Raw genomic sequence first — 25,581 nt, forward strand, 5'->3', positions numbered from 1 at the left:
CAAGAAAAGTATGCATATGTGTAGGAGAAAGACCATGGAAATACAGAGTTCTGAGGTAATCAATTATTGGGTGGGAAAATCTGAAGGGGGGGGGAAAAACATGACAAGTAGTGAATAACTAAAGAGGAAACCACATTCATCCATCTGTACATTGGACATGAACAGATGCTGTATGGTCACTCATATGCTCCATGATGCACTACATTAGTCCTCACAATGTGGTCCTGATGTATGCTTTTCTGGAGGTTTCAGCTCTCTGTAGATTAGTCGATCCAGACACACCATCTATGCATCTTGTTGACGGTCTACTCATTCCTCTTTTTCCAGGAAATTGACTTTCTATTACTGTTCTGAGAAGTACTCCAAAAATCACATATTATTTTATATACACTGGGGAACTGAAGATGATTATGAACTTGTTCTGGGTGACTTAGAACTGACCTTATTTTTGGAAGAGTTGAAAAACACGTTTTTATATTAAATTTTTTCAAAATTCTTCCTAGTTTCCGGGAGAGCGAGCTGATGTAAGGTAAAGAAATATGAAATACTTTTTTTAAATAACGAAACCTGTGGTGCGATCATAATTAAAAGAAACACACGTATTAACCACAGTGAAACTTATTTAATTGTAAATATTTCATCCTAAGTATCTTAGGACATCATCAGTACAGTAGTTTTAAACAATAATAGGAATAACATACAGTTAGGGCGCATGATTACAATAGAATCTCATTAAACATGCATAACGTGCTACAGTAAAAAAAAAAAAAAAATTCTTTAACACAATTTTGTATGACAATTTCCCATACTTTAGGAATAGTAAGAGCGTAGGTGCGGTTTAAGTTTGGTCTGTGTAGTAGGGCTTCAGAACTTTCTTTGTATAAACGTTCATGTTTATATAAAGATCTATGTAAAAGTTTAAACTTTTCCCAATGGATCCTATGGTTTGAATTTTCAATTCCGTGTTGAGAGAGGCCAGATTTCTGCGGTTTAAAAAGACGAATGTGGTCTTGATGTTCCGAGATGCGTTTCTGAACAGACCTACCTGTCTGTCGAAAGACATTCTGAGATGCCTTTAACGTAAGGTATGGGAATCCTATGGACTTCTTCCTGTCTAGTTCAATGTGTGGAGAAGTGACTACTGATAATTTTTTTGAGTTGTTTTAGGATTATATCCATTTAGGATGGCTGTATTTTTGATTACTTCTAATTCCTGGTTTAAAGATTCTTCAGAGGAGCAGAATTTGTGTGCTCTGGAAACTAGTGATTTAATAATGCCAGATTTCTGAGATGGATGATGAGCAGAAGAATTGTGAATGAAGTGAACTGAGAATGTAGGCTTGTGAAAGACAGACGTGGCAACGGAACCGTCTTCTTTTCTTTGGATGTGTAAATCCAAAAAGGAGATACCCTGTGGAGATTCTTTTTCTAACATAAAGTTAATGCGATGATGAAGAAGGTTAATTTTATCTAGAAACAGTTGTAATTCATGTTCGGGATGATCCCAGACTTATTAAATCACTAGTTTCCAGAGCACACAAATTCTGCTCCTCTGAAGAATCTTTAAACCAGGAATTAGAAGTAATCAAAAATACAGCCATCCTAAATGGATATAATCCTAAAACAAAAAACCATCAGTAGTCACTTCTCCACACATTAAACCAGACAGGAAGAAGTCCATAGGATTCCCATACCTTATGTTAAAGGCATCTCAGAATGTCTTTCTAAAATTATGAAGAAATACAATTTTTGCCACTACTTACAAACCTATCAACCAAATTTACAACTTGTTACCTTCTCCTAAGGACAAACTCTCACCTTTGATGTTGCCTGGTGTTTATGAGATTCCATGCTCATGCAAATTATCTTACTTTCGACAGACAGGTCGGTCTGTTCAGAAACGCATCTCGGAACATCAAGACCACATTCGTCTTTTTAAACCGCAGAAATCTGGCCTCTCTCAACATGGAATTGAAAATCCAAACCATAGGATCCATTGGGAAAAGTCTAAACTTATAAACATGAACATTTATACAAAGAAAGTTCTGAATCCCTACTACACACACACCAAACTTAAACCGCAACGACGTTCTTACTATTCCTAAAGTATGAGAAATTGTCATACAAAATTGTGTTAAATAATTTTTTTTTTTTTTTTTTTTTTTACTGTAGCATGTTATGCACGTTTAATGAGATTCTATTGTAATCATGCGCCCTAACTGTATGTTATTCCTATTATTGTTTAAACCTACTGTACTGATGATGTCCTAAGATACTTAGGATGAAATATTTACAATTAAATAATTTTCACTGTGGTTAATACGTGTGTTTCTTTTAATTAAATATGAAATACGTATATATAAAATATGTGTATATAAAATAATATGTGATTGTGGGAGACCATACTATGGCCAGACTGAGCACTCAATCCTCCTCCTACTGCTAGAGGAGCACCAGAGAGACATTTCAAACAATAGAATCCGAGCAAGTACACTCTCAAGTCACGTCTTATTCTCAGTGAACACAAACGATGAAGGTCACCAACATGAAATAGATTGGAATGCAACATCAAATGTTTATATTTGTCACGATGAAGTGGAACGTTGCATAGTTGAATCCAAAGAAATTATCTTAGACTCTTCTCTCAACAACAGCAACCTTAGTTATAGTCTACCTGACTCACATAGTTCTGCCAGTTACATACTGGTATATGCATGAACTCACATGCTCACATATGAATTAGATTTGGTTATAGCATCAGAAGAGTTGATAATAACTGAGATGACATCTCTCCCACCAGTTGGAGAGAGTGACCATATGGTTTTGACTTGTAAAATGAATAGACATGCAAGAGTATCAAAGAGACGGGAACATATGTGGAATTATAATGCAGGTGATTATAATAGTATTAGACGTCAACTTCGGGAAGTTTCATGGAGGGAGGAATTGGAAGGCCGGGATATCGTTAGTGCGTGGGAAATTGTAAAAGAATATTTGTTATCAGCAATGGTAAGTTGTATACCACAAGTGAAGAAGAGGACACAATTTGGAGTAAAGTGGATGACAAACAATATTAAGCAGGAATTGCATGTGAAAAAGAGGCTATGGAGGAGATATAAGGAGACAGGTGAAGAGAGGATGCGTGAAGAATATAAGACACAGGCCAGAAGAGTGACTAGTGTGGTAAGGAAAGCAAAACTGGAATATGAAAGGAGATTGGCCCTAGGATCCAAAGAAAATCCTAGGGAATTTTTTAGCTATGTGGCCAGTAGGAGGAGAAATGACTGTGGAAGAATGATATTGTGGGATAAAAATGGGAATAGAGTGACCGATGCAGAGGACATAGTGGAATTGTTCAATGACCACTTTATTGGAGTATTTCATCCTGGAGGAGTCAGTTTTAATACTAGAGAGATCGGGCAGGTTCAAGGTTTAGAGGTACAGGAGGAGAGTGTGTTTCAGATACTGAGAACTCTGGATGTCAATAAAGCTTTTTGACTGGATGGTATTTCACAACGAGTTTTGAGACAATGTGCTAGGGAACTGACAGTGCCTTTAACGTGGCTTTGCAATGAAAGTCTGGCTGCACGAAAGATGCCTAGGTAATGGAAGGAAGGTAAGATAGTGCCATTGCATAAGGGTGGTAACAGACCGGAAGTGTCTAATTATAGACCAGTCTGTGTGTCATCAGTAGTTGTTAAGATCTTGGAGAAAGTAGTGAGGGACCATATACAGCACTGGGCAGATGAGGGTAATGTTATCTGTGAGAGCCAACATGGATTTGTGAAAGGGCGCTCCTGTTTTAGCAACATGCTAGCCTTTTATAATAAAGTTACAAGAACATATACTGCAGTATATGTTATTGGGTCTGGATAGACATGGGTCTGGATGTCAGATTGGTCAACTGGATTCAGGATTGGCTCTCTGATAGGTATCAGAGAGTTGTCTATGGTGGAGCAGTTTCAAGGAGACAGAGGGTTACAAGTGGGGTCCCACAGGGCTCAGTACTAGGACCTATATTGTTTAACCTTTATATCAATGACACTGCCAGTGGATTGCAAGGGGATATTCAGTTGTTTGCAGATGATGCGAAGCTGGGAAGGATTATTAGTAATAGTGCAGATGTGGTAGCCCTGCAAGAGGATTTGAATAAGCTAGATAGATGGGCAAATGAATGGGGAGACATCAGTTTAATGCAGCAAAATGTCAGGTCTTGAGGATTGGGAAACATTGACAGGATGCTGCATACTCTATGGGAGGAGTTATACTGGAGGAAGTTGGGGAGACAAGAGATCTGGGATTGATGATTGATAGAAACCTGAAGTTTAGGGGTCATATTGCAAAGGTGGTGAAGGTAACACAGAGGATTGCTGCAATTATGAGAAGGACACTGACCTGCAGAGATAAGAGGATTATCATTCGTTGTATAGGTCTCTGATCAGACCACACTTGGATTATTGTTCTCAGATTTGGTCCCCAGGATTAAGGGGGATAAATTAACTGTGGAAAAGATACAATGCCGGATGACAAAGATGGTCTCAGGACTGTACAAGGTTAGTTATGAGAATCGGCGGAGGGAATGTGGACTGCAGAGTTTGATGGATAGAAGAAGGAGAGGTGATATGATTGAGACTTTTAAACTGTTGAGAGGTGGTTACAGGGTTGACACTGGGGAGTTCTTTCACTTGGTTGAACAGCGGGAAGAAGTGATGACAAGAGGCCATCCCTGGAAGTTACGAAAGGAAACTGTGAGCAAGAGGGTGAGGAGTGGTTTCTTTGCATGGAGGGTGGTTGAGCCATGGAATGCATTGCCTGATGGAGTGGTGGGAGCGAGAACGGTCAATGAGTTTAAGGAGTGGTATGATAGACTTTGTGTTTCTTAGGGGAAACCTCCCCTCGATGTGTCTTGACAGACTTTATGTTCTTAGGAAGGACCTCCCACGATGAGTCTTTTGACTCCATGGAGGCCTGAATAATAATAATAATAAATAATAATAATAATAAATGAACAACAATAGAACTACAGCACAGAGGACTATAACGACAATTCAAATTTAACTTCAGTTTACAAGTCTGTTATTATAATGGCACAGTGTTTTTATGTCATTTTTAACGAAACATGTTGTGTGCTTCATTAAATTAACTTGTCTGTTTCTCGGTTTTAGTCAGTCAAAAAAACATGAATACACACACTGACCATTGGATATCGAGGCAACTCTGAATATATTGAATAAAGAGTTGTAGATCAGTGGGCTTTGGGACTGCTGATTCCGTGTGAAAATAGTGCCATTCACCAACCCGGAGTAGGCCAGTGTGGTGAATTATGGTCCAATCTTTCAAGATAAATCAAACAGGAATAAAATGGCAATAAAATAGGTAGTAACAAACTAAGGTTGCTGTTGATGTGAGAAGAGTGTAAGATAATTTCTTTGGATTCAACTATGTTAAATATGAAGGCAGAGGGTGCTAAGAATCCCTGGGTAACTAGATCATGCTGCTATTGGAAACTAGATCTTGGAAATTTAAATTGTAAGACTCTGAGATACGTGAAGCATGGCTAACTGAACTAACGGAAGAGTTAAAGCTACTAAAATGGGACATTCTTGGACTGTGTGAAGTTAGACATAAAGGTGAAGAAAGTCTTCAATTAAAATACAGAGACATATCGTATTATTGAGGCCAAGATAAGGAAAGAATCAGTGGAGTTCGGTTCATGATTAACAAAAAAGTGAAGAACAACACAAGAGAATTTGATAGTATATCTGAATGAATAGCTAGCAAGTATTTGTTCAGATCTCAAAAAGATACACTCTTAAGAACACTGTAGTCTATGTTGGTATACAACAATCAGATGAAAGCTCAATGGGAAATTTTGGATATGGCATGAGAGATGATTGAGAAGCAAGGCTAATAGAATTTACAGAAAAAGAAAACCTGCACATCATGAATTATTTTTTTCAAGAAGACAACACATAGGAAGTGGACATGGAAAAGTACAAATAGAAAAACTAGTGAAATTGACTTTATCCTCAGCAATAAGAAAAACATATTTCAGGACTGTTCTGTTATAATCCCACCTTCAATATTGGAAGTGACCATCGTATGGTAAGTAGTAAGATTCAAATAAACTGCCAAAAAGGAAGAAGAAAAATGTTTTGAAGATCAAAGCAAAACATAGATGTACATAACCTCGACATTAAAAATAATATATTCTAACATGAGCTAAAAAATAAATTCAAAAATCTTATTACAGATAACAATGCTGATTCATCAGAAAGTAATGACATTATTACCTAAAACCTTTTACAATGCTCACCAAAACAAGACAAAATTTCTGAAGGAACAAAACAGCTTATGAAGAAACGATGAGAAATGAAACAAGCAAATAACCTACAGAATAAAATTAATTATAATGAACTGTACAAAACAATCAGAAAATGTATCATGGAAGAAATAAGAAAATTCAATTGTAAATTCACGACAAATGCAATTGTAAACAATTGTAGTCTCAAAAAATCCAAACAGCAATTGATGAAGAGCAACAAACAGATGGTTGCAGTCAAACTACCAGATAGGACCATAACCAAAAATAGATATGCTAGAGCAAAAAAAATTGCAGAAGTTTACTCAGCATTATATCAGGATGAAGAATTAAATGGAGAAGAAGACAACTATGAAATAAAAGGAATGCCTCAGATTCTACCAGAAAAAGTTATATAGAGCATCCAAAGTTTGCAAAATGGAAAAGCTGCAGGTGAGGATGGAGTAATAGCTGTACTTCTAAAAAGCAGGTTGGGAAATGATCTACAAAATCTTAGCGAAACTATTTACCATATGTTTGAAGAAAAATGATGTACCATGAACATGGAAGAATTTTTATGAACCTAATTCATAAAAAAAAGTTGAAGTAGAAGACTTGATGAACTACTAACCCATCAGTCTATTATCGGTTGTTTACAAAGTGTTTACAAAAGTCTTGGCTCTTGGATTGGTACAACTCTAGACCTAGCACAACCAAAAGAATAGTCAGGCTTTCAAAGTGGCTTTAGTACAATGAATCATATTCAAGTTGTACTACAGATTATTGAATGGTGTAATGAATATTAGTTACATTAGGTCTTGGTTTTATTGATTATGAGAAAGCCTTTAATGCAGTAAAAATTTGCAATACTTAAAGCATTATAAAACCAACAAGTGGAGGAGCCATACATCAGGACCATCAAATCAGCATACACTAATGCAACAGCAAGCGATTCATTTCAATGGAAACATCTCTGATGTGGAAAAACAGAGAGGTATAAAACAGGGTGACACAATATCTCGAAAATTATTCACAGCATGCTTAGAAGAAACATTCAAATTTCTTGTCTGTGATGTCTGAAGAAAATGGAAGATATTTAAGCCATGCTTTGCAGATAACATAGTTATCTTTACTGTGCATGAATTACACTTATATCCATGAACTCCAAATTGCTAGCAAAACAGCTGGCCTAAATATAAACCTAAAGAAAGAACCAAGTTATGTTCAATAACTATGTCCAACCAGAAATAATAAAAATCAAAATAATGAAATTAAACAATTTGATCATTACATATGCATAGGACAACAGACACCAATGTAACAAAATATCATGGATGAAATTAAAAGACATGATACCTGAATGGAAAGCATTTGGAAAATTAACAGTCAATATTCAAAAGCCAACTACCATTATGCCTGAAGAGAAAAGTTTTTAACCAATGTATTCTTCCTATACTGACATATGGCTGTGAAACATGGACACTAAATGCAAAGCAAATTCAAAAATTAAGAACAACTTAAGGGGTGCTTAAGGGTCAAAGCTGTATAACTGAGAGGAGACCTCCACGTAGCCTTTAAAGGAATGCAGAGAACCGACCAGGGCTTCTGACCTAATGTCCAATCCTCACCTTCTTGTGGTGCACCCTGTTGGGTATCTACTATGATACTGAACGAACGAGGATGGGCTGACAATTTGGGATTTAGCCGACCAAATTGTATTCTTATTGGTTAAACCAAAATAAAAAATGATAGTGCAACATGACAAAATTTCATGCCGGCTGGGGAGTCGTCCGGTTAACCTCCCTACCGGCTAGTAAGTCTATAGACGTCCAACTAAATCTGGATACGTTTCAGCCCACCTGTTTAAAGAACCTGGATAAGAAGTGCAATTTGACTGTCATGTCCATTAGAAGGTGTGATAAACCCTCCTGCTGAAGAGAACGGTTAATCGGATTATCTCCCGTTCGTAGCTGCCTCTCAGTTGCCTATAACAAGAAACGGACTTTCTTGTTCCATGCTGGTTAACTGGATTTTAGTTATATATGATAGACTAAAAATAGAGAAATTATTTATATTTTTGTTTTCTCTTTTTATTGTACAATACAATTTTAATTTCTGGACAAAATAAAGATCTTGCATAATTTCTTCACTTAAATATTGCCTTACCTTGGAGAACCAATTTAATTTTTTATTTTTTTGCGCTAATTTTTTTCTAATCGCTTACTAGACAAGAGATTTTTCTTTGTTCTCGAAAAAATTAATTCACGATAATTATTTGAAATATTCTTTTAAAAAAAGAAAAGAAAACCGGCTGGCAACGTTCCAGATTAAATTATTTTTATTTTTGTACAAAACCATTGAAATCAAATAATACTCCACACATTTCCTTTAGGACACACTTGAGCAACTTTGCTTGATAGAGAATAACATGAAATTCTTTAATCATATTACTAAATTTTTTCTTCGTGTTTTATAGTAATCTGTACTTTCACTTTCTTTTTCCTTGTATAATTGGTCATTACAAAATGAAATTAACAGTTATGATTTAAATTTATATTTTCTGCATAATTCAGATATTTTTTCTCCAATTTTTAAAGTAAGCGATACATTTGCTTATTTTATCATTCAAAATATGTATATCAAATGTGAAATTTCATTTCCATATTTTTACAACAGAATTGAATTTTATTTCGCCTCTGATAGTTTAACCCCCCCCCCCATTGCATTACTATCACACACCTGAAAACTGTTATGAAACATAGGTACAGTTTTGATTTAATTCGTTATTTTTCTCTAGTAATTGTTCACATAACTTTAATTTTTCGATACTGAAACTATGTGGCGATTATTATAAATCAGCAAATTATAAATCAGACAATATACATATTTCTTGATTATTATAAATCAGGAAATGATTTATAAATGCAATATCAGAATAAAGAAAGTGGAAAACCCGAAGTTTCGAAATACATTTCGAAAGCCCGTTCTCGAAATGTATTGGTCTACAGACTGGATTCTGAACACGGCAATGTTTCGTGATGTTATGACTGAAAAACAATTCAGTCTCATCATGAAGTATTTGCATTTTCAGAATAATGAGGAATACGATCAGGCAACACATTCTTGCCCAGTCCTCAACAAAATTTATGATTTTATGATGAAAATCCATCAGAAATGTAGATCACTCTACATTCCTGAGAGAGACTTGAGTATCGATGAAAGCCTTATGCCATTCAAAGGTAGACTGAAATGTAAGCAATATATTCCCCAAAAGAAAGCGAAGTATGGAGAAAATTTTTTATGCTTTGCGAATCGGAAAGTGAATATCTTTGGGATTTCAAACCTTATACGGGAAAGCAAACTGTAATCAAGCATGATAAATATTCGGATCTCCCCTTGTCGATGTGTGCAGTAATGCAGTTACTAGACCCTTTACAGGGGAAACGTTACTGTATTATAATGGATAATTACTATATATGTGTCCTGAACTCGCTGATTTGCTTTTACAACATCATACAGACAGTTATGGTACTGTAAATGCAAAAAGGCGAGATATGCCTCCAGATCAGATCTGGCTTCAGGAAAGCTATCGAAGTGGGAAATCCGAACTTATCAGCGAGGGAAAGTCTTTGCACTACGTTAGAAAGACAAAAAAGATGTTTTTCTGCTGTCTTCCCTGCACAATCCATCAACGGAATCTTTGGAGAAGCATGGTTTGAAGAAAGAAAAACCCACTGCTGTGTGTGCATACAACGACACTATGGGTGGGGTCGACAGGTGCGATCAGCAGCTATCATTCTACTCTGTAATGAGGAAATAGCATAAAAATATTACAAAAAAGTGTTTGGACATGTATTGGATTTTGTTATTTGGAACAGTTTCCTCCTGTACAAGAAAAAATGTTTGTCTATCATAACATATCTAGAATACAGAAAAGAAATTGCAAAAGCATTGCTGCATGCACATGTACCTTCTTCAGCAAGCAGAAAAACAGGAAATCCTGCCAGACATCTGAGGTTGAACGCTGCTAACCCCAACCATTATCCCGAAAATCTACCACCAACAGCTAATAAAAAAAAAACCTGCACGCAAATATTATGTATGTAATAAAAAAATATCAGAAAGGAAACAAAAATCTGGTGCCCTGAGTGTCAAACTGCCTTGTGTGTTTACCCTTGCTTCAAGGTGTTCCACACTGTTCAGGAATTTTAAATTCTGAACAGTATGAAATAAAAAATGTTTGTTTTCAAGACCATCAAAACAGTCCTTTTCAGGACTACAAATATTGATAGAGGGATACCCGAATGCACTGTTTCTTTATCATCCTGAAGGCTAATTTTTAAGTTCTTTTATGACATAGAGAAACTGGAAAGAGTATTCCAGGTAAAGTAATTCATCAAAACAATAAAAAATAATGAAATAAAATCTACCCTATATATATATATATATATATAAAATGATAAGCCTTTTTATGTCATGTTTATCGAAACGTTTTGAAACTCAGGGGCTACCCTGAGTGTCGAGTCTTCAAAATTCGAGTCATCAGTTATCACAATTGAAGGAGAACTGGCCTACCATACCGGAACACGCGGAGTTGGGCATAGCCCCACTAGTTAATAAATGAAATATATAAATAATAACGAGAACATTTTCACCTTGCCAACACTTAACATTGATGTGATATGGGTTCCAAATTTCTTGTTTCGGAGATATATATATATATATATATATATTACAAAGTTTTGTAATAAAAATTTCTGCTACAATGAAGTTTGGCAGAATCAACAATATTATTACTACCTTATTTCTGTTTCTCGTGTGGGAGAAAAACGGTAAAATATCACTCTTATAATTATATGAGATGTTATAATAGCAAAAATAGTAAGAAAAAGTCATTTGCACTTTCTCTTCAAAACACAAAGAAAGAACATTGTAAATTCAGCCAGTGGAAAAGAAAATACTACATATTTTTCTCCTGTTATCTGATTTTTTTTCTTGTAGCACAAAGAGGAAATCACTGCATATAACATGAAGTCTGCAGGAGGGAAAAAAATCTGGAAATTGGTTACATTATAACGAATAGAGAAATCATGTCAGAAAAAATTTCACGTAAGATTCTAATCTCAGCAGACATAACATTTTCTTCTAGCTTACATATCTAAAGTAACTGAATCTTTGCTACTATTTTACACTAAAATGAATGGGTATGTTCCCCAAGTGATTTACGTTTGTAACAGCTGTCTTGCGAACGATTTATGAAATAAATTATGTGAAATATCCGCAGATTGATTAGGTCTATACCCCTCCCCCCCAAAAAAACAAGATTATGAAATGCACATGCACCTTTTCTTTGAAAATAATTCAAATCCTCTTTCTCAAGATAATTGTATGATTTAATTTCTAATTTTTGATAATATAAGTGAAACTGATCATTATAAATGAAGCAATTATTTTGGCATAAATAATGTATAAGCATATAAACGAAATATCAGTATTTCTGTTAGGATATAGGTAATCAACAATTGAAAAGGAAACAAGACATTCTTGACATATTCTAAACTACAGCCTGAGGCACTTTAGTGTTCTCCCCTTTCTTTTCAATAGCACTGAGAGTAATAAGCCTTCAACTTTTCCTCCAGCTAAGAGGATATTACCAAGTATTTACAAGACATAGATTATTTCAGAAATAGCTTCCAACAGCAGAAGAAGTAATATTTAGATTTTTTTTAAAGAAAAACAAACCCAAATAATACTACTGAACTTTCTTTTGTGTGGTATGCATATAAACAATTTTGCATGGTGAAAATATACCATATTATTTCTAAAATTTCACATAATTTCAGCAGACAGTAGAACAGCTGGTTTTAGATTGCAAATAAATAGTACAGATTTAGAAGCTTCATGATACAATCTGATTGCCGTATATCTATTGTCAAAATGGTAAAATGAAGTAACTGATTTTGAATGCTGTCTAGAAAAGCTTTCAAACCTGTATAGAAATTTAGAGTAGTTATGTAATTGAGTTCCAGGAGAGAATTAGGAGGGGGGGGGCATTAGAAAATCTTCAAAATGAGCAAAAATGTTGAATCATTCCGTATATGATATTTTTCACATTATATTTTCAACATATCTATGAGGTTATGCACTAGATATTATCGTAATATGCATAATACAAATAAATAAATAAATGACGAAGGCGAAGAATCACTGCTAAAATATCATTGGATATAAATTTTTGATACCAAAAAGACACGATCGGAAACCGAGTAATGCAATTTAGCATTTTAACATTTTTTTTTTATTTTGTCTTTATGAATAACAAAAAATCGTATCTAAATCTGAAATGTGATGATCCATATAATGCTACTTGGCTAAGAACGAAAGAAAAAGGACATATTTATTTCAATAAATATAATTTAAAAATATAAATATTAGACATAATATTTTCAAAGCAAACATTTGAAAATTCTAAAATTCCAAAAAAATTTATTCAATTATTATAAGTAAAGTGAAAGAACAAACAGTGCAACTCTTCCGGTGCACTGATTTGTAGAATAAAATACACCAAATTTACTATCACTAAACAGATTCATTGCAAAAGCTGATCAGTGGTCATTTCAGGATTGATTTTTTTTGCATATGTGAAATTCGTTTCAATTTTTGGGAAGAGATGCAATAAATCACTTTAGAGGCAAGATAGGTCAAATAACTTAGGTCAGTAAATGAAATTCTAAGCAGCATAATAGACGTAAAGACGGGGGGGGGGATACAAAGGTCACTCAGCAACAGTTAATCCACTAATGGCTATGGAATAGCCGTAAAGAGATTAACGGCAGAGGAAGGAAATGGCATGATAAAAGGTAGAATGCCGACAAAGATTTGATCCATGAAAAAAGCTAGGGAGGTTTGAATATTTCATCCACACTGGCTGGTTGGAAGGTTAAACAAGGCCCCTGTTCTTTTCGCCAGCGAACCAGGGCGAACAGCGAAAAGTCTACTACTGGAACAAATCTGAAAACAAACCCCAACTTGACATCACCAGAGTTAAAGATCGGTATTATCAATGTAAGAAGTCTGAATGGCAAAGAAATGGAGCTAGCTGAGGAATTAGATAAGTACCAAATCGACATAATAGGGGTGACTGAAACAAAAAAGACCAAAACTGGTGAGATCTTTCTGAGCAATAAATACAAAATATTATATTCAGGCAATGACAATCAAGGAAAAGAAGGAGTAGCCATAGTATTCAACACAAAATACGAGGCTAATCTTCTTGAATGGCAGTCAGTCTCAAGTAGAGTAATGTGGGCAAATATGAGAATGTGAAACTGGACAATGAGACTTATTTGTGCCTATGGTCCCACAGAAGGTTCTACTAAGATAGAAGTGGAGGAATTTTTTGAGGCTTTAGAAAAAGCAACTAACACAATGAAAAAGGAAAAGTTGGTCCTTGTAGGGGACCTAAAGAGCAGAGTAGGAAATGATTGTGAGACATACAAAAATATTTTGGGAAAATTTGGAGAAAAGAGCAAAGCTAATAATAATGGCAAATATCTGTTGGATTTCTGCTCAGGACATGGACTGGTTATTACTAACACCATGTTCCAACATAAAAATGTGCACAAATTCACATGGAGAGAAGAGGCAAGGAATAAGAAAAGTCTCATTGACTATGTTATTGTTGATAGTGATGTTTTCTCCCTGGTGCTGGACACCAGAGTGTACAGAGGATTTGAAATTGGAAGTGATCACTATTTAGTCTTGAGCAGGATAAAATTGAATTTTGTATTGAAAAGAATAAGATGTAAGAAGGTTAAAGCGAATAAAAGTTGAGCAGCTCTCAGATGTGAACTATAGACTAAAATACAGAAAGATTATTGAAAAAAAAATGAAAGCGCTTGAGAACAGCAATCAAACCTTGGAGATTCAGTGGCAAACTCTGAAGAAAAGATTGATTGATTCTGCTAGAGAGGCATGTGGTGAGGTTGTCTGCAAGGATAAAAAAATCAGAACTCTCTGGTGGACACAGGAAGTTAAAGAGGCAGTGAAGGAAAAGAAGAAAGCATATCAAAAGTTCCTGTCAAATAAGTCAGCTTGTGCTCTTAGAGAATATAGAGACAAATGCAAGAATGCTAAACACTCTGTAAAACTAGCTAAACAAAAGTCATGGGAGGACTTTACCAAGAATATACAAAATAAATATCAAGAAGGTGGCAATATATTCTGGAGGTTGTTGAAGAAGCTTAGGAATGGAGGAAAGAGTGCTGTAAAAGGAGTTAGAGATGATAAAGGTGACATGAAAACAGGAGAAAAAGATATCCTTGAAGTATGGAGTAATGACTTTGAAACACTGCTAAATGAAACAAGCAGTGATGACAGCACAGTGGTAAAAAACACTGACCAGGCATGCAGTCAGGAATACATATCCATACTTGAAATAGAAAAAGCCATCAAAGGCTTGAAATGTGGAAAGGCAGCAGGAGTAGATGATATTTGACCAGAAATGCTGAAGTATGGTGTTATAAAAGTCTTACAGTGGCTGCACTGCATAGTTCAGAAAGCCTGGACAGAGGGATGAATTCCCGATGTTTGGAGTAGAGCTCTCATAGTACCCATATATAAAAAGGGAAATAAAACTTAATGTGAGAATTACAGAGGTATTTCCCTACTGAGTGTTCCTGGCAAGATGCATGCAAGTATACTTGAGAAACGGTTGAGAAGAATTGTGGAAGAAAAGCTGGGTGAAGAACAAGCTGGATTCAGGCCAAATAGAAGCTGTCAGGATCAGATCTTCACTTTACGACAAATAGTGGAGAAAGTATGGGAATATAACAAAGATCTGTATTTAAGTTTTGTCGATTTGGAAAAGGCATATGACAAGGTATTCAATGAGAGAAGCTATTCAATATGCTGCAGTTATATGGTGTCAATGGGGCATTATATCAAGCAATACTTAGTCTTTATTTGAGTTGTAAGTCAGCATTTAGAATTGAAGGAAGTACAGGAAGATGGTTTAATGTTAAATCTGGTGTGAGACAAGGATGTACATTATCCCCTCTGTTATTCATTATCTATATGGATCACATTATGAAGGAAAGTGGTATTAAACATGATATTGAAATTGGAGATGTTAATGTCAGCTCTTTGCTTTATGCGGATGATGTTATACTTCTAAATAAATCTGCTACAAGTTTGCAAGATTCTCTGACTAAATTGAATAACTGTTGTAATAGATATGGTATGAAGGTCAGCAATAAAAAGACAAAGACAATGAAAATAGGCAGAATCATTGAAAATGTCAACTGTGTTGTGAATGGAGAACCTGTGGAATAAGTAAAACATTTCAGCTACTTAGGCACGATTTTTACTGAGGATGGTAAATTAAATATAGAAATAGACAACAGAATCAGCAAAGCTGGTATGGTGGGAAGTCAATTGAATAAATTCATATGGAATAAGAGAGAAATTAGTCGGAACACCAAATTAGCTGTATACAAGACAGTGTTCAAACCAGTTTTAACTTATGGATCTGAGAGCTGGGTCAGAAGTAAAACACTTGACCAAAGACTAGAGACCACAGATATGAGAGTCCTGAGAAAGATTACAGGCATGAACAGATGGCATCAATGGCAATATCATATTAAAAACGAGGATATTAGGAAAGAACTTGACATTGTCAGTATCCAGGAATGCATTAGCAGAGCTAATCTTAGGTGGTATGGTCACTTAAACAGAATGGGCGAAGAAAGATTAGTAAAACAAGTGTTCTCTGCCAGGTTGGCAGCAAAACGACCCCAGAGGAAGACCAAGATATAGGTGGATTGATACGGTACAAAGTGCCTTAGATGATAGAAATATAAGATCTGATAATGTTGGAGTCTTGACAAGTAACAGACTGATTTGGAGGAAAATTGTAGATAGGAAGTTAGTAATGATTTAAATTTTTCATGTAGTACTATCATATCCTGTACATCCCTTGAGGGTACATGGCAGGAATTTGATGATGATGAAGAAATATGCTTGGTATCAAGACTAGATCACAAAAGGAATACATGGATAAGAAATCAAACCAAAGTCTCTGACATAATAGGAAGAGTGAAACATCTGAAGTGGCAATGGGCTGGGCATATTGCTCAAAGACAAGATCAACAATGGACAATGAAATACCGGATTGGATTCGATGAGAGGAAAACAACCATGACGCCGACCTAAATCATGGTGGATTTATGATATCATCAGATTTGCAGGAGTGACATGGGAAAGGAGAGCCATGGACAGATAGTTTTGAAGTAATTTTGGAAGGCCTTTGTCCAGCAGTGGATTGAACAATGGCCGATGATGGGTTGTCGATGTGCAATATATACCCTCTCGCAGTCAAGTCATCCTCACCTTCCTGCAGTATAGCCTGTTTCCAGAGGCAGAGTTCTGGTGAACATTCCAAACATTGCCATCATAAAAGTATATCTTCCTTAATTTTAGGACAAACCAATCAGACCTCTAGGTGGTAATGTATTTCTTCACCTGGTGAAATATCACCTTGCTTATTATTGATCTGAAGTGGCTGTAGTCATGTTTGGTCACTAGAGAAAGGGTTCCAGTTTCAGTCTCTCCACTCCCCCAACACACTGTTCCAACATGCAGAGAGAGAGAGAGAGAGAATGATACCCTCCCCGACATATCAATCTCACTGTAGGGGCCATGGACTATTTCCCATTAGGGTAGTAAAACAGTTCTGCAGGCCAGCGGCTTGTTAGTACACAGAACCAAACCAGTTAGTAACGATCCTACAGGCTTCCCAATCAACTAATATCAAATCCTGCAACCAAGTATTTTCCCAGTTCATGACTGGAGGGAGACAATATACTGTGGCTGCAGGGAAAAGTGTCGAGGCCAGATATGGACAGGAGACTGAGTTCCCTATGTGTAGGCAGTATGTCTGTGAATCTGTCACTCTCATTGCATGCCCCACTTCGTTTTTATCTCTTGCTGACCAAATACAATGGACCACAACACAAAGAAATGTGATTTTACTGTGAATCACAAAAATTCTCCCACAAAAAATAGTTTAATAAAACTCATAAGAAACAAAAAAAAAATTCAACCAAAAAAAAAAAATCATCAAAAAACCAACAGAAAAAAAATCATAAAACATAACAGAAATCCAACCAAACAATTCACCATTATTAATTGTTATCAAAAAAATAAAAATAAATAAAAATTTCCACATCTACTTCACCAACATCCGTGGCATAAACAGCAATATAAATGATGCACTACTACAGTCATCTAAACCAGAATTAATATTCTTATCAGAACCCCAAGTTGCAAACTCAGCCACTTGTCCACCTCAACTGCCAAAAGTGCAAATTATGCAGTTCTTTCCACCATAATGGCAGCACTTGTACATTCATCAGAATTGACATATCATGGCAGAGATTGCAAAAACTCACATACCCCCACTGTTTGATCTGCTTTGGCTCAAAATTTCCCAACCAAATCAATCCACCTTTTCATATACTCTCTCTATCACACTCCAAGCTCTGTTACCCACTCAGATCTCTTCAACTACCTCTCTCTAAATCTTGACTTCCTGCAGTTGAAATACCACAATTGTGAAGTCATCCTTCTTGGTACCTCAACATCCACAATTCAAATTGGCTTATCTTCTCCAGTGTTAATGATCACGCAGGCTGGAATGTTGCGGTATTTGCCATCAGCAGTGACCTATTACAAATCTTCCTACTACAATCCCCTCCAATTTGCAAACACACTTGACCTCTTCCTAATGAGCTCCACTTCCAAGTACACTGTGGTTGTCAGTTCTCCTCTTAGTAACTTGGATAACAACCTCATGTAAATCTCTTGTGTCCTTTGACACTATAAGGGTAACAAATGGGATGACCTATGTGACTTCTAATCCTCCTTCCCATGGTCTGACTACTACTTCAGTTCTTTTGATCCAAACACCTGGTCAAACCAAATAACAAAAATCATCCTCACAGGAATGAAGGCTTTCATCACTTCCCTTATTCCACTCCAAATTCTCAGCCACCATCCAAGCATTGACTCAAAAAAGTGTGGCAGTGCTGTAAAAGATAAAACCTCTGTTTACCAAGAATGGCTGAAGACCAAAACTCTGCTCACTGCCTATACTGTAGCTAGAGTATGACCCCATCAAACACCTATGGAATGAATTGGAGTAGCGGCTGAGATCCAGAGCCGGCATGTCCTTAATCTATTGCTGAAGTCATTGCTGCTTTGATAGAGGAATGGAGACAAATTCCACCTGATGTTTGCTGTACATTGATGGAAAGCCTCCCTCAAAGGGTGTAGGAGTTGATCAAAGCCAAAGGTGGACATATCCGATATTAGGGTTCACCTGCTGGTATCAACTGTAAATTGCTAAAGTGTCTGGACAATTATTGGTAGATAGTGTATATGTATATATTAAAATGAAATAAAAAATAAATAAACGCACACACACACACACACACACACACACACATAAATAATTTTTTTAAATAACAATCTTATGTACGAGGGCTGTTCAATAAGTAATAAGACTAATTTCACTGTTGCGAAACCACTCATCACAATATTAATTTCTGTGGAATAAAGAAATGTTGCTGTCTGTATTAACAAAAGAGGTTGATAGATGACGTATACAGGCTGATGTGCCAGAGTGTCATGTGACTAAAGTAAACTTGTTTCGGCGTGCCTACGAACCACGATGAGTCATCGAAATGGAAACTTCCTTGGAACAGTGTTATGCGATTAAATTTTATGTGCATTCGCAAAAATCGGCATCGGACACTTTTAACACGATATGTAAAGCTTTCTACAATGAAGCAATGTTGACGGCAAGTGTTTATTGCTGGCATAAAATTTTAAGGAAGGAAGGCAAAATGTGGAAGATCTTGAACGTGAGGGAAGACCTTCAACGTCCATCACAGAGACAATGATCAACACAGCAGCGATTATCATCAAGAAGGATCACAGAATTACAGTACGCCAGCTGCATGTTGTCCTGAATATTTCTGTGGGAAGTGTTCACTCAATCATGACTGAACATTTGGGACTAAAACATGTTTGCGCCCGATGCATTCCCAAAATCTTGACACCGGAGCAAATGCAGCATCAAGTGGATGTGTACACAGAATGGAAAGAAAGACTGGAACAAGAAGGCGACAACTTCTTAAAATGCATCATTACAGCAGATGAAACTTGGTTGTATCACTATGACCCTACAATGAAACAATAAAGCAGTGAATGGAAGCATCCATCTTCGCCTACCCCCAAGAAAGCAAAAACTGTAAAATTGGCTGGTAAAGTTATGACCATAATGTTTTTTTGACTACGAAGGCATTGTTTACCAACACACTGTAGAACCCGTGAATACTGTAAACGGCTCATACTATACGGATGTTTTACGGACAATGGTACAGCATGTCAAAAGGAAGCATCCATTGCTGAAGAATGGCTTCTTATTGCACCAAGATAATGCAAGGCCACATACTGCTGGTTGTGTAGTGGACGTTTTGCAGAAGAACAACAACATACACATCCTACCACACCCTCCATACAGTACTGTTCTTGCACCGTGCGATTTCTAGCTGTTTCCTCAGCTCAAGAAACCACTAAGATGCCGCCATTTCGAAAGCAACAAAGCATGTGTAAAAGCTGTGGAGGGAGTTTTGAAAGGACTCTCAAAAAAAGGACTTTCACATGTGTTTAAGAAGTGGATGCAATGTTGGGACAAATGCATCGCGTCTCACGGTAGTTACTTAGAAAAAGACCATGTAAATGATGACGATTAAAGGTAATCTGTTTTCTGTATGAATATAGTCTTATAACTTACTGATAAGATTAACCCATTTTGGTTTTCTGCAATCAGGCAGAGAGGTTACATGCTCATTGACTGTTGAGATAAATGACACAGAATAACAATTGTTATAAGATGATATTACACTTTTCATACCATTAACATTATTTTGATATAATACTACAACTTACACGAAAATGACAGTTGCTGCAATCGCCCTGCTCAATGAGGAGTTGATTCTGTGGATTCCAGTCTTGGGTGAACAAGGTCTAGGATATTGTTCTGCTTGTGGTGATGCTCACGTAAGAGCCTCTCTATCTCTGTGAAACTGTTGCACTATCCAGTCTTGTGTGTTGAAAATAAAATACAATATTACATATTTACATGAAAGTAACAGATGATCATTATTCACACTGCCAAGGACAAAAATCTCTTTCTTCTCCATTTCTTTTGGGAGGGAGAGCATTCATGTCATTTCTAGGCTGCAAGGAGATTTTGCAATGATGAAGAGGTGGTTGCAGATGTAATATTTATTTGACTCTGCATGCACAAGACTGAGATATTCCTCTTCTGTATGGTGACAACCACAGGTTAAGGCTGCCGTTTCCCAAGAAGACGAATGGATTAATTGAGTGTTGAAGTGGAATTATAAGTAGATGTGCCAGACTGTTCCTACTGGGTAGCTGAACAGACAGTTATCTGAAACATCCAGGTTTAATTTTCATAATATAGTTGGAGTGGATTGTGCATTATGTCACATTTTCCACTGAATATCTGCATCAGGTTTGGTGGTTCTTGTGTGATATGATAGATCCCAATGAAACAGTGTTTGGTGAGATGATACGGGATTATCCAATGAAGTGCTTCGATTGGATTATTATATTAGAATACTGTAGCTGTAGATTATGTTTATGTTGTAGGATGTAACTCTTTTTCAAGCATTGTTGTTTTTTATTAAAAACTCTATACAGGGTGGTTCAAAATTCCACGTACAAACTTTGAGGGGAGGTAGAACACATCAAAATCAACCATATTCACATAGGAAAGCATGACCAGAAACGCCACCCGAAAGTGATAGGTGGCGCTGTTTGGCAGCACTCCAGGTGAGCAATTGGGCTTCCTCATTCAAGCTTTCGACGTCATACAAAGAACAGGTGTCGTTTTACAAACGCTGAGATCGCAGACATGCACCTCATTTACCATATTATGTATCCAACTACTATTGAACTGTTCAGTTATGCCTAATAAAGTTATTTACACTACTTACTGCCTTGTGTTATTTCTGTATCTTTGTGTCCCTGTTAGTATCTTTCGGTGGCATTTCCGGTCATGCTTTTCTATGTGAATATGGTTGATTTTGATGTTCTCTACCTCCCTCAAAGTTTGTACATGGAAGTTTTAATTTTTAATTTTTATCTCAGTTTAAAGTCATTTAAAATTTATTATTAAAAAAAAAAAAAAAATATATATATATATAGAGAGAGAGAGAGAGAGAAAGAGAGAAAACAGTGAGGTAGTGAAAAACACTGCTGGAGAAGACAGCAACTGCAAAATAAATTGATGTCTGTGTAGCTCAGCAGATATCGTGCTTGAACTCTTCAGTATTTGACTTCTTGAAGAATGACCCAAGTTCAATTCTAGTCGCCGACTAGAGTAATTTTTTTTTTCAGCCAGCCTGGTTGGCCAAGTGGTTAGCATATCTGCTCTCCGGCCAAAAGGCTGTCGGTACTGTCGTGACGGCTCCTTCTGTCGTGTTCTAAATCTATCTAGTTTCAAGTCACTTTTATGAATAATACAACTAATTACGAAATGATCACCGATCCAAAAGTAGGGAAATTTATATTTATACTGCGCCACCCTATTCTTAGATTAGTCTATATAAATAGTAGGATCAGTTCTAAATTAAGTTAACAGTCATCTCATTAGGCCGAATCATTTATTATCATTTTTACTTGGGGTTCCCGCAAGATTCGAATGTTTATGAACAGTGCAATAATAAGGAATTCAGGCAAACACAATATTTAGATCAACAAAATAAAACATTTAATATATGATATGGTTAACAAAATACAAGAACACTATTTTGAAATGGAACTATACAATTAACTTAACACATCTTCTTAGGTCACTGATGCTAATTCAATGTTCTAACTTTCATATACTATTCACAGTCTCAAAAACACAAATCTTCTTATCTCAAGTTAATATAACAATTTCACATTTTATTCAGTCTTCACAAATCTTTCAGCTCAATGTTTATATTCACAGCAGGCAATAAACTATGTAAGCTATATTCCAAGTAAATATATTCCCGGACCTTGAGCATCGGAGGTATATTACAGTTAATGCTAGAATAGAGAAACTTATACAACTACTCTTACCAGACAAATTCTTCAATACATCAAATTATTGAGAGAGCACTTATGAATTAACTTAATTAACATTAGCGGAACACACATAACAAATATTCTCCATAGTTTAAACTGTATTACTGTAAGTCGCACTTCACTATTCCAAACAACAGTAATTAGGTACTAATATCTTTTCCTGTTCACTTTTCTCCAAGTAATCAATATAACCTTTTCCTAGGGCAACATAGAATTTAATCGTAATCCAGATTAACTAGAACTAATCAGAATTTTCGCATTGACTGTCCAGTTTCCTTTTATCTGATTACGTATCAACCTTTCTTCATAACAACAGCAGTTTTCGCTTATAACATTAAACTTTATGTTTCACTACTTATAGGTTCACTTCCGAACACTATACTCATAAATCTCTGCCCTGAGGATTATATAATCTGGGTTCCGCAAAACTCTCTCCTCCTTCTTAATAATAATTCTTCTCTATATCCGTCTTATCTATGACCTTCACTCTTCTCTATATATCTATCTATCTATCTGACCTTCACTCCCACCTTACGTTCGAACGCCACGCTCTACTCCACTCGTGGTTGTTTACGCGTGCGTCTCCATGACAACAGACTGCACGTAAACATTTCGCTACTGTAATGTATGGGCTATTATTATTCATGAGTGATTACATAACATTAAATATTTTACAAAATAAAACAACAGAATATTTAAGCTACTTCTTTAACTTTTTGATTACGTATACAGTTAAATATAAATTAACACTTTACGTTACACCACATATATTTAGTTACACAAAATTCTAAACATATTATTATTTTATAAACTAATAATAGGTCAAGTTTTGAATAAATATTTAATTAGTAATTCTTAATTAAGGGAAAATAAACAATTTTATATAAACCATGATTAATATTTAATAAGCAATGTTAAATGTGAATGAAAAATAATAAATTACATAACATAGCTTCATTCACAATTTAACAGTACGAATCTCGCCGTGGGCATGGATGTTTGTGATTGTCTGTGAAAATACTAGTGGTGGTGGTGGTGGACGGCAGTGGTGCAAATGATGCAGTTCCCTGTGGTTGGTGGATTGAGTGGTAAAGACAGAGAGTTGTGGAGGACACCCTCCCTCGATGAACTACTTGGAGGTGCCATGTAATAATAACATAATAATAATACAGTTTAAAGCATGGAAAGGCACAGTAGATTTGTTAAATAAACCACCCATTATAAAATTTTGGTAATTCCATGAAGAGTGGATACAAACTTATTACTCAACTGCATGGATTATTCATTATTTTAAAAAAAATAAACAGTATTCTTACTTGACATATTGAAAAGGATCAATATTGCCATATGCAAGAGCTGGTTCAAAGATTTTAACATATGCCTTAAGAACTAACACTGCTCTTTCTAATGCTTCTGTCAAAGATGTTCGCCAGTTCTCTATATGTGGTTCATGCTCACCAACAGTTTCAACAACTAGTGCATCTCCAAATAATATATATTCCATTACAAACTAGAAAAAAAAAAGAAAAGTATTTATTCATAAATTTAATTTCCTTTGTTCTTTTAGATAATTATTTATTTATACTATTATTTTTTTGTCAACAGCAAAATAGGAAATTCAGGTCCATACTAAAGATCAAAAGTAAATTATGATTCTATTTAAAATGCTGAAACAAAAAACTAAAAGAAATATATTTATTAATTTTTATAGGCAAGTACAGTATGCAAATACAATAATCCCTTAATTATCTGATCACGGTAATGAAAATTAACATGCAGGTCAAATAATCGAATTGATTAGGGTTGATTAATTATTGAATTGTTGGATAATTGTATGTCAGATAATTGAGAGAGCAGTGTATAATTCTCACATATACAGTGCCCCAGAAATCCACTTGCCATATGCAAGTTATCAGAGACCAGTGGCAAGTAAACAGTCAGCCTTGTTCTACATTAAAAAAAATTTTTTTTTTTTTTTTTTGCATAATTTACACTTTTTTTCCTCATTTTAAACATGATCTCATTCATTGTCAAGTTATTACATGATCATGGGTGACTGCCAACAAATTTATTGACAAAGTTTTATTTCCAACTCCCTAGAAATAAAACTTCTCGATCTGAAATCCTTAACGAGAACACCACAATTTTTCCTTTTAAAAAATCACAAAAACATTTGCAAATTTAGTTGCCAGTTTTCTCTAAAAGTCATAATGTAAACCAACCATCTACATCTTGTTCTGTTCTTTTATCACCTTTAATGTTCACAACTTTATTTTTCTTTCTATCTGGAAGACTATGAAAAAGCAACGTTCTGTCATTATTGCCATAGCAATTTGTAAAAATAATTATAATTTAAAATTATGAATATTTCTACAGGGGTGCTTAAGGGTCAAAGCTGTATAACAGAGAGGAGACCTCCACATAGCATTTACAGGAATGTGGAGACCTGACCATGGCTTTTGACCTAATGTCCAATCCTCACCTTCTCGTAGTGCACCCTGTTAGGTATCTACCTGGATACTGAACGAACGAGGATGGGCTGGCAATTTGGGATTTAGCAGACCAAATTGTATCTTTATTGGCTTAAAACAAAATACAAAATGATGGTACAACTTGGCAGAATTTCATGCCAGCTGGGGCACTGTCCGGTTAAACAAAGCCCCGTTGTTTTCACCAGGAAAACAGGGCAAACAGTGAAAAGTCAGCTACTGGAACAAATCTGAAAACACACCCCAACTCAACATTACCAGTGTTAAAGATCGGTACTATCAACATAAGAAGCCTGAATGGCAAAGAAATGGAGCTAGCTGAGGAGTTAGATAAGTACTAGATCGACATAATAGGGGTGCTGAAACAAAAAAGATAAAAACTGGTGAGAAAGATCTCACCAGTTTTTATCTTTATGAATAAATACTAAATGTTATACTCAGGCAATGACAATCAAGAAAAACAAGTAGTAGCCATAGTATTCAACACTAAATACAAGGCTAATCTTCTTGAATGGCAGGCAGTCTCAAGTAGAGTGATGTGGGCAAATATGAGAATGGGGAACTGGACAATGAGACTTATTT

At 35.7% G+C, this 25,581-nt stretch overlaps 1 protein-coding gene across 1 annotated transcript in view; it reads right to left on the minus strand.

The window, feature by feature from the left end:
• The window catches only part of sac (sterile affecting ciliogenesis), a 515,109-nt gene that overhangs the window by 217,070 nt on the left and 272,458 nt on the right, over nucleotides 1-25,581 (minus strand). The window contains exon 11 of the mRNA XM_090399395.1: nucleotides 23,827-24,020. Within this exon, the coding sequence (XP_090255521.1) occupies nucleotides 23,827-24,020 (194 nt within the window). The remainder of the gene's footprint in view (nucleotides 1-23,826; nucleotides 24,021-25,581) is intronic.

This window comes from Typopeltis vanoorti, chromosome 10, assembly GCF_054136105.1.
Source record: "Typopeltis vanoorti isolate ZY-2024b chromosome 10, IOZ_Tvanoo_1.0, whole genome shotgun sequence".
Lineage (NCBI taxonomy): Eukaryota > Metazoa > Arthropoda > Arachnida > Uropygi > Thelyphonidae > Typopeltis > Typopeltis vanoorti.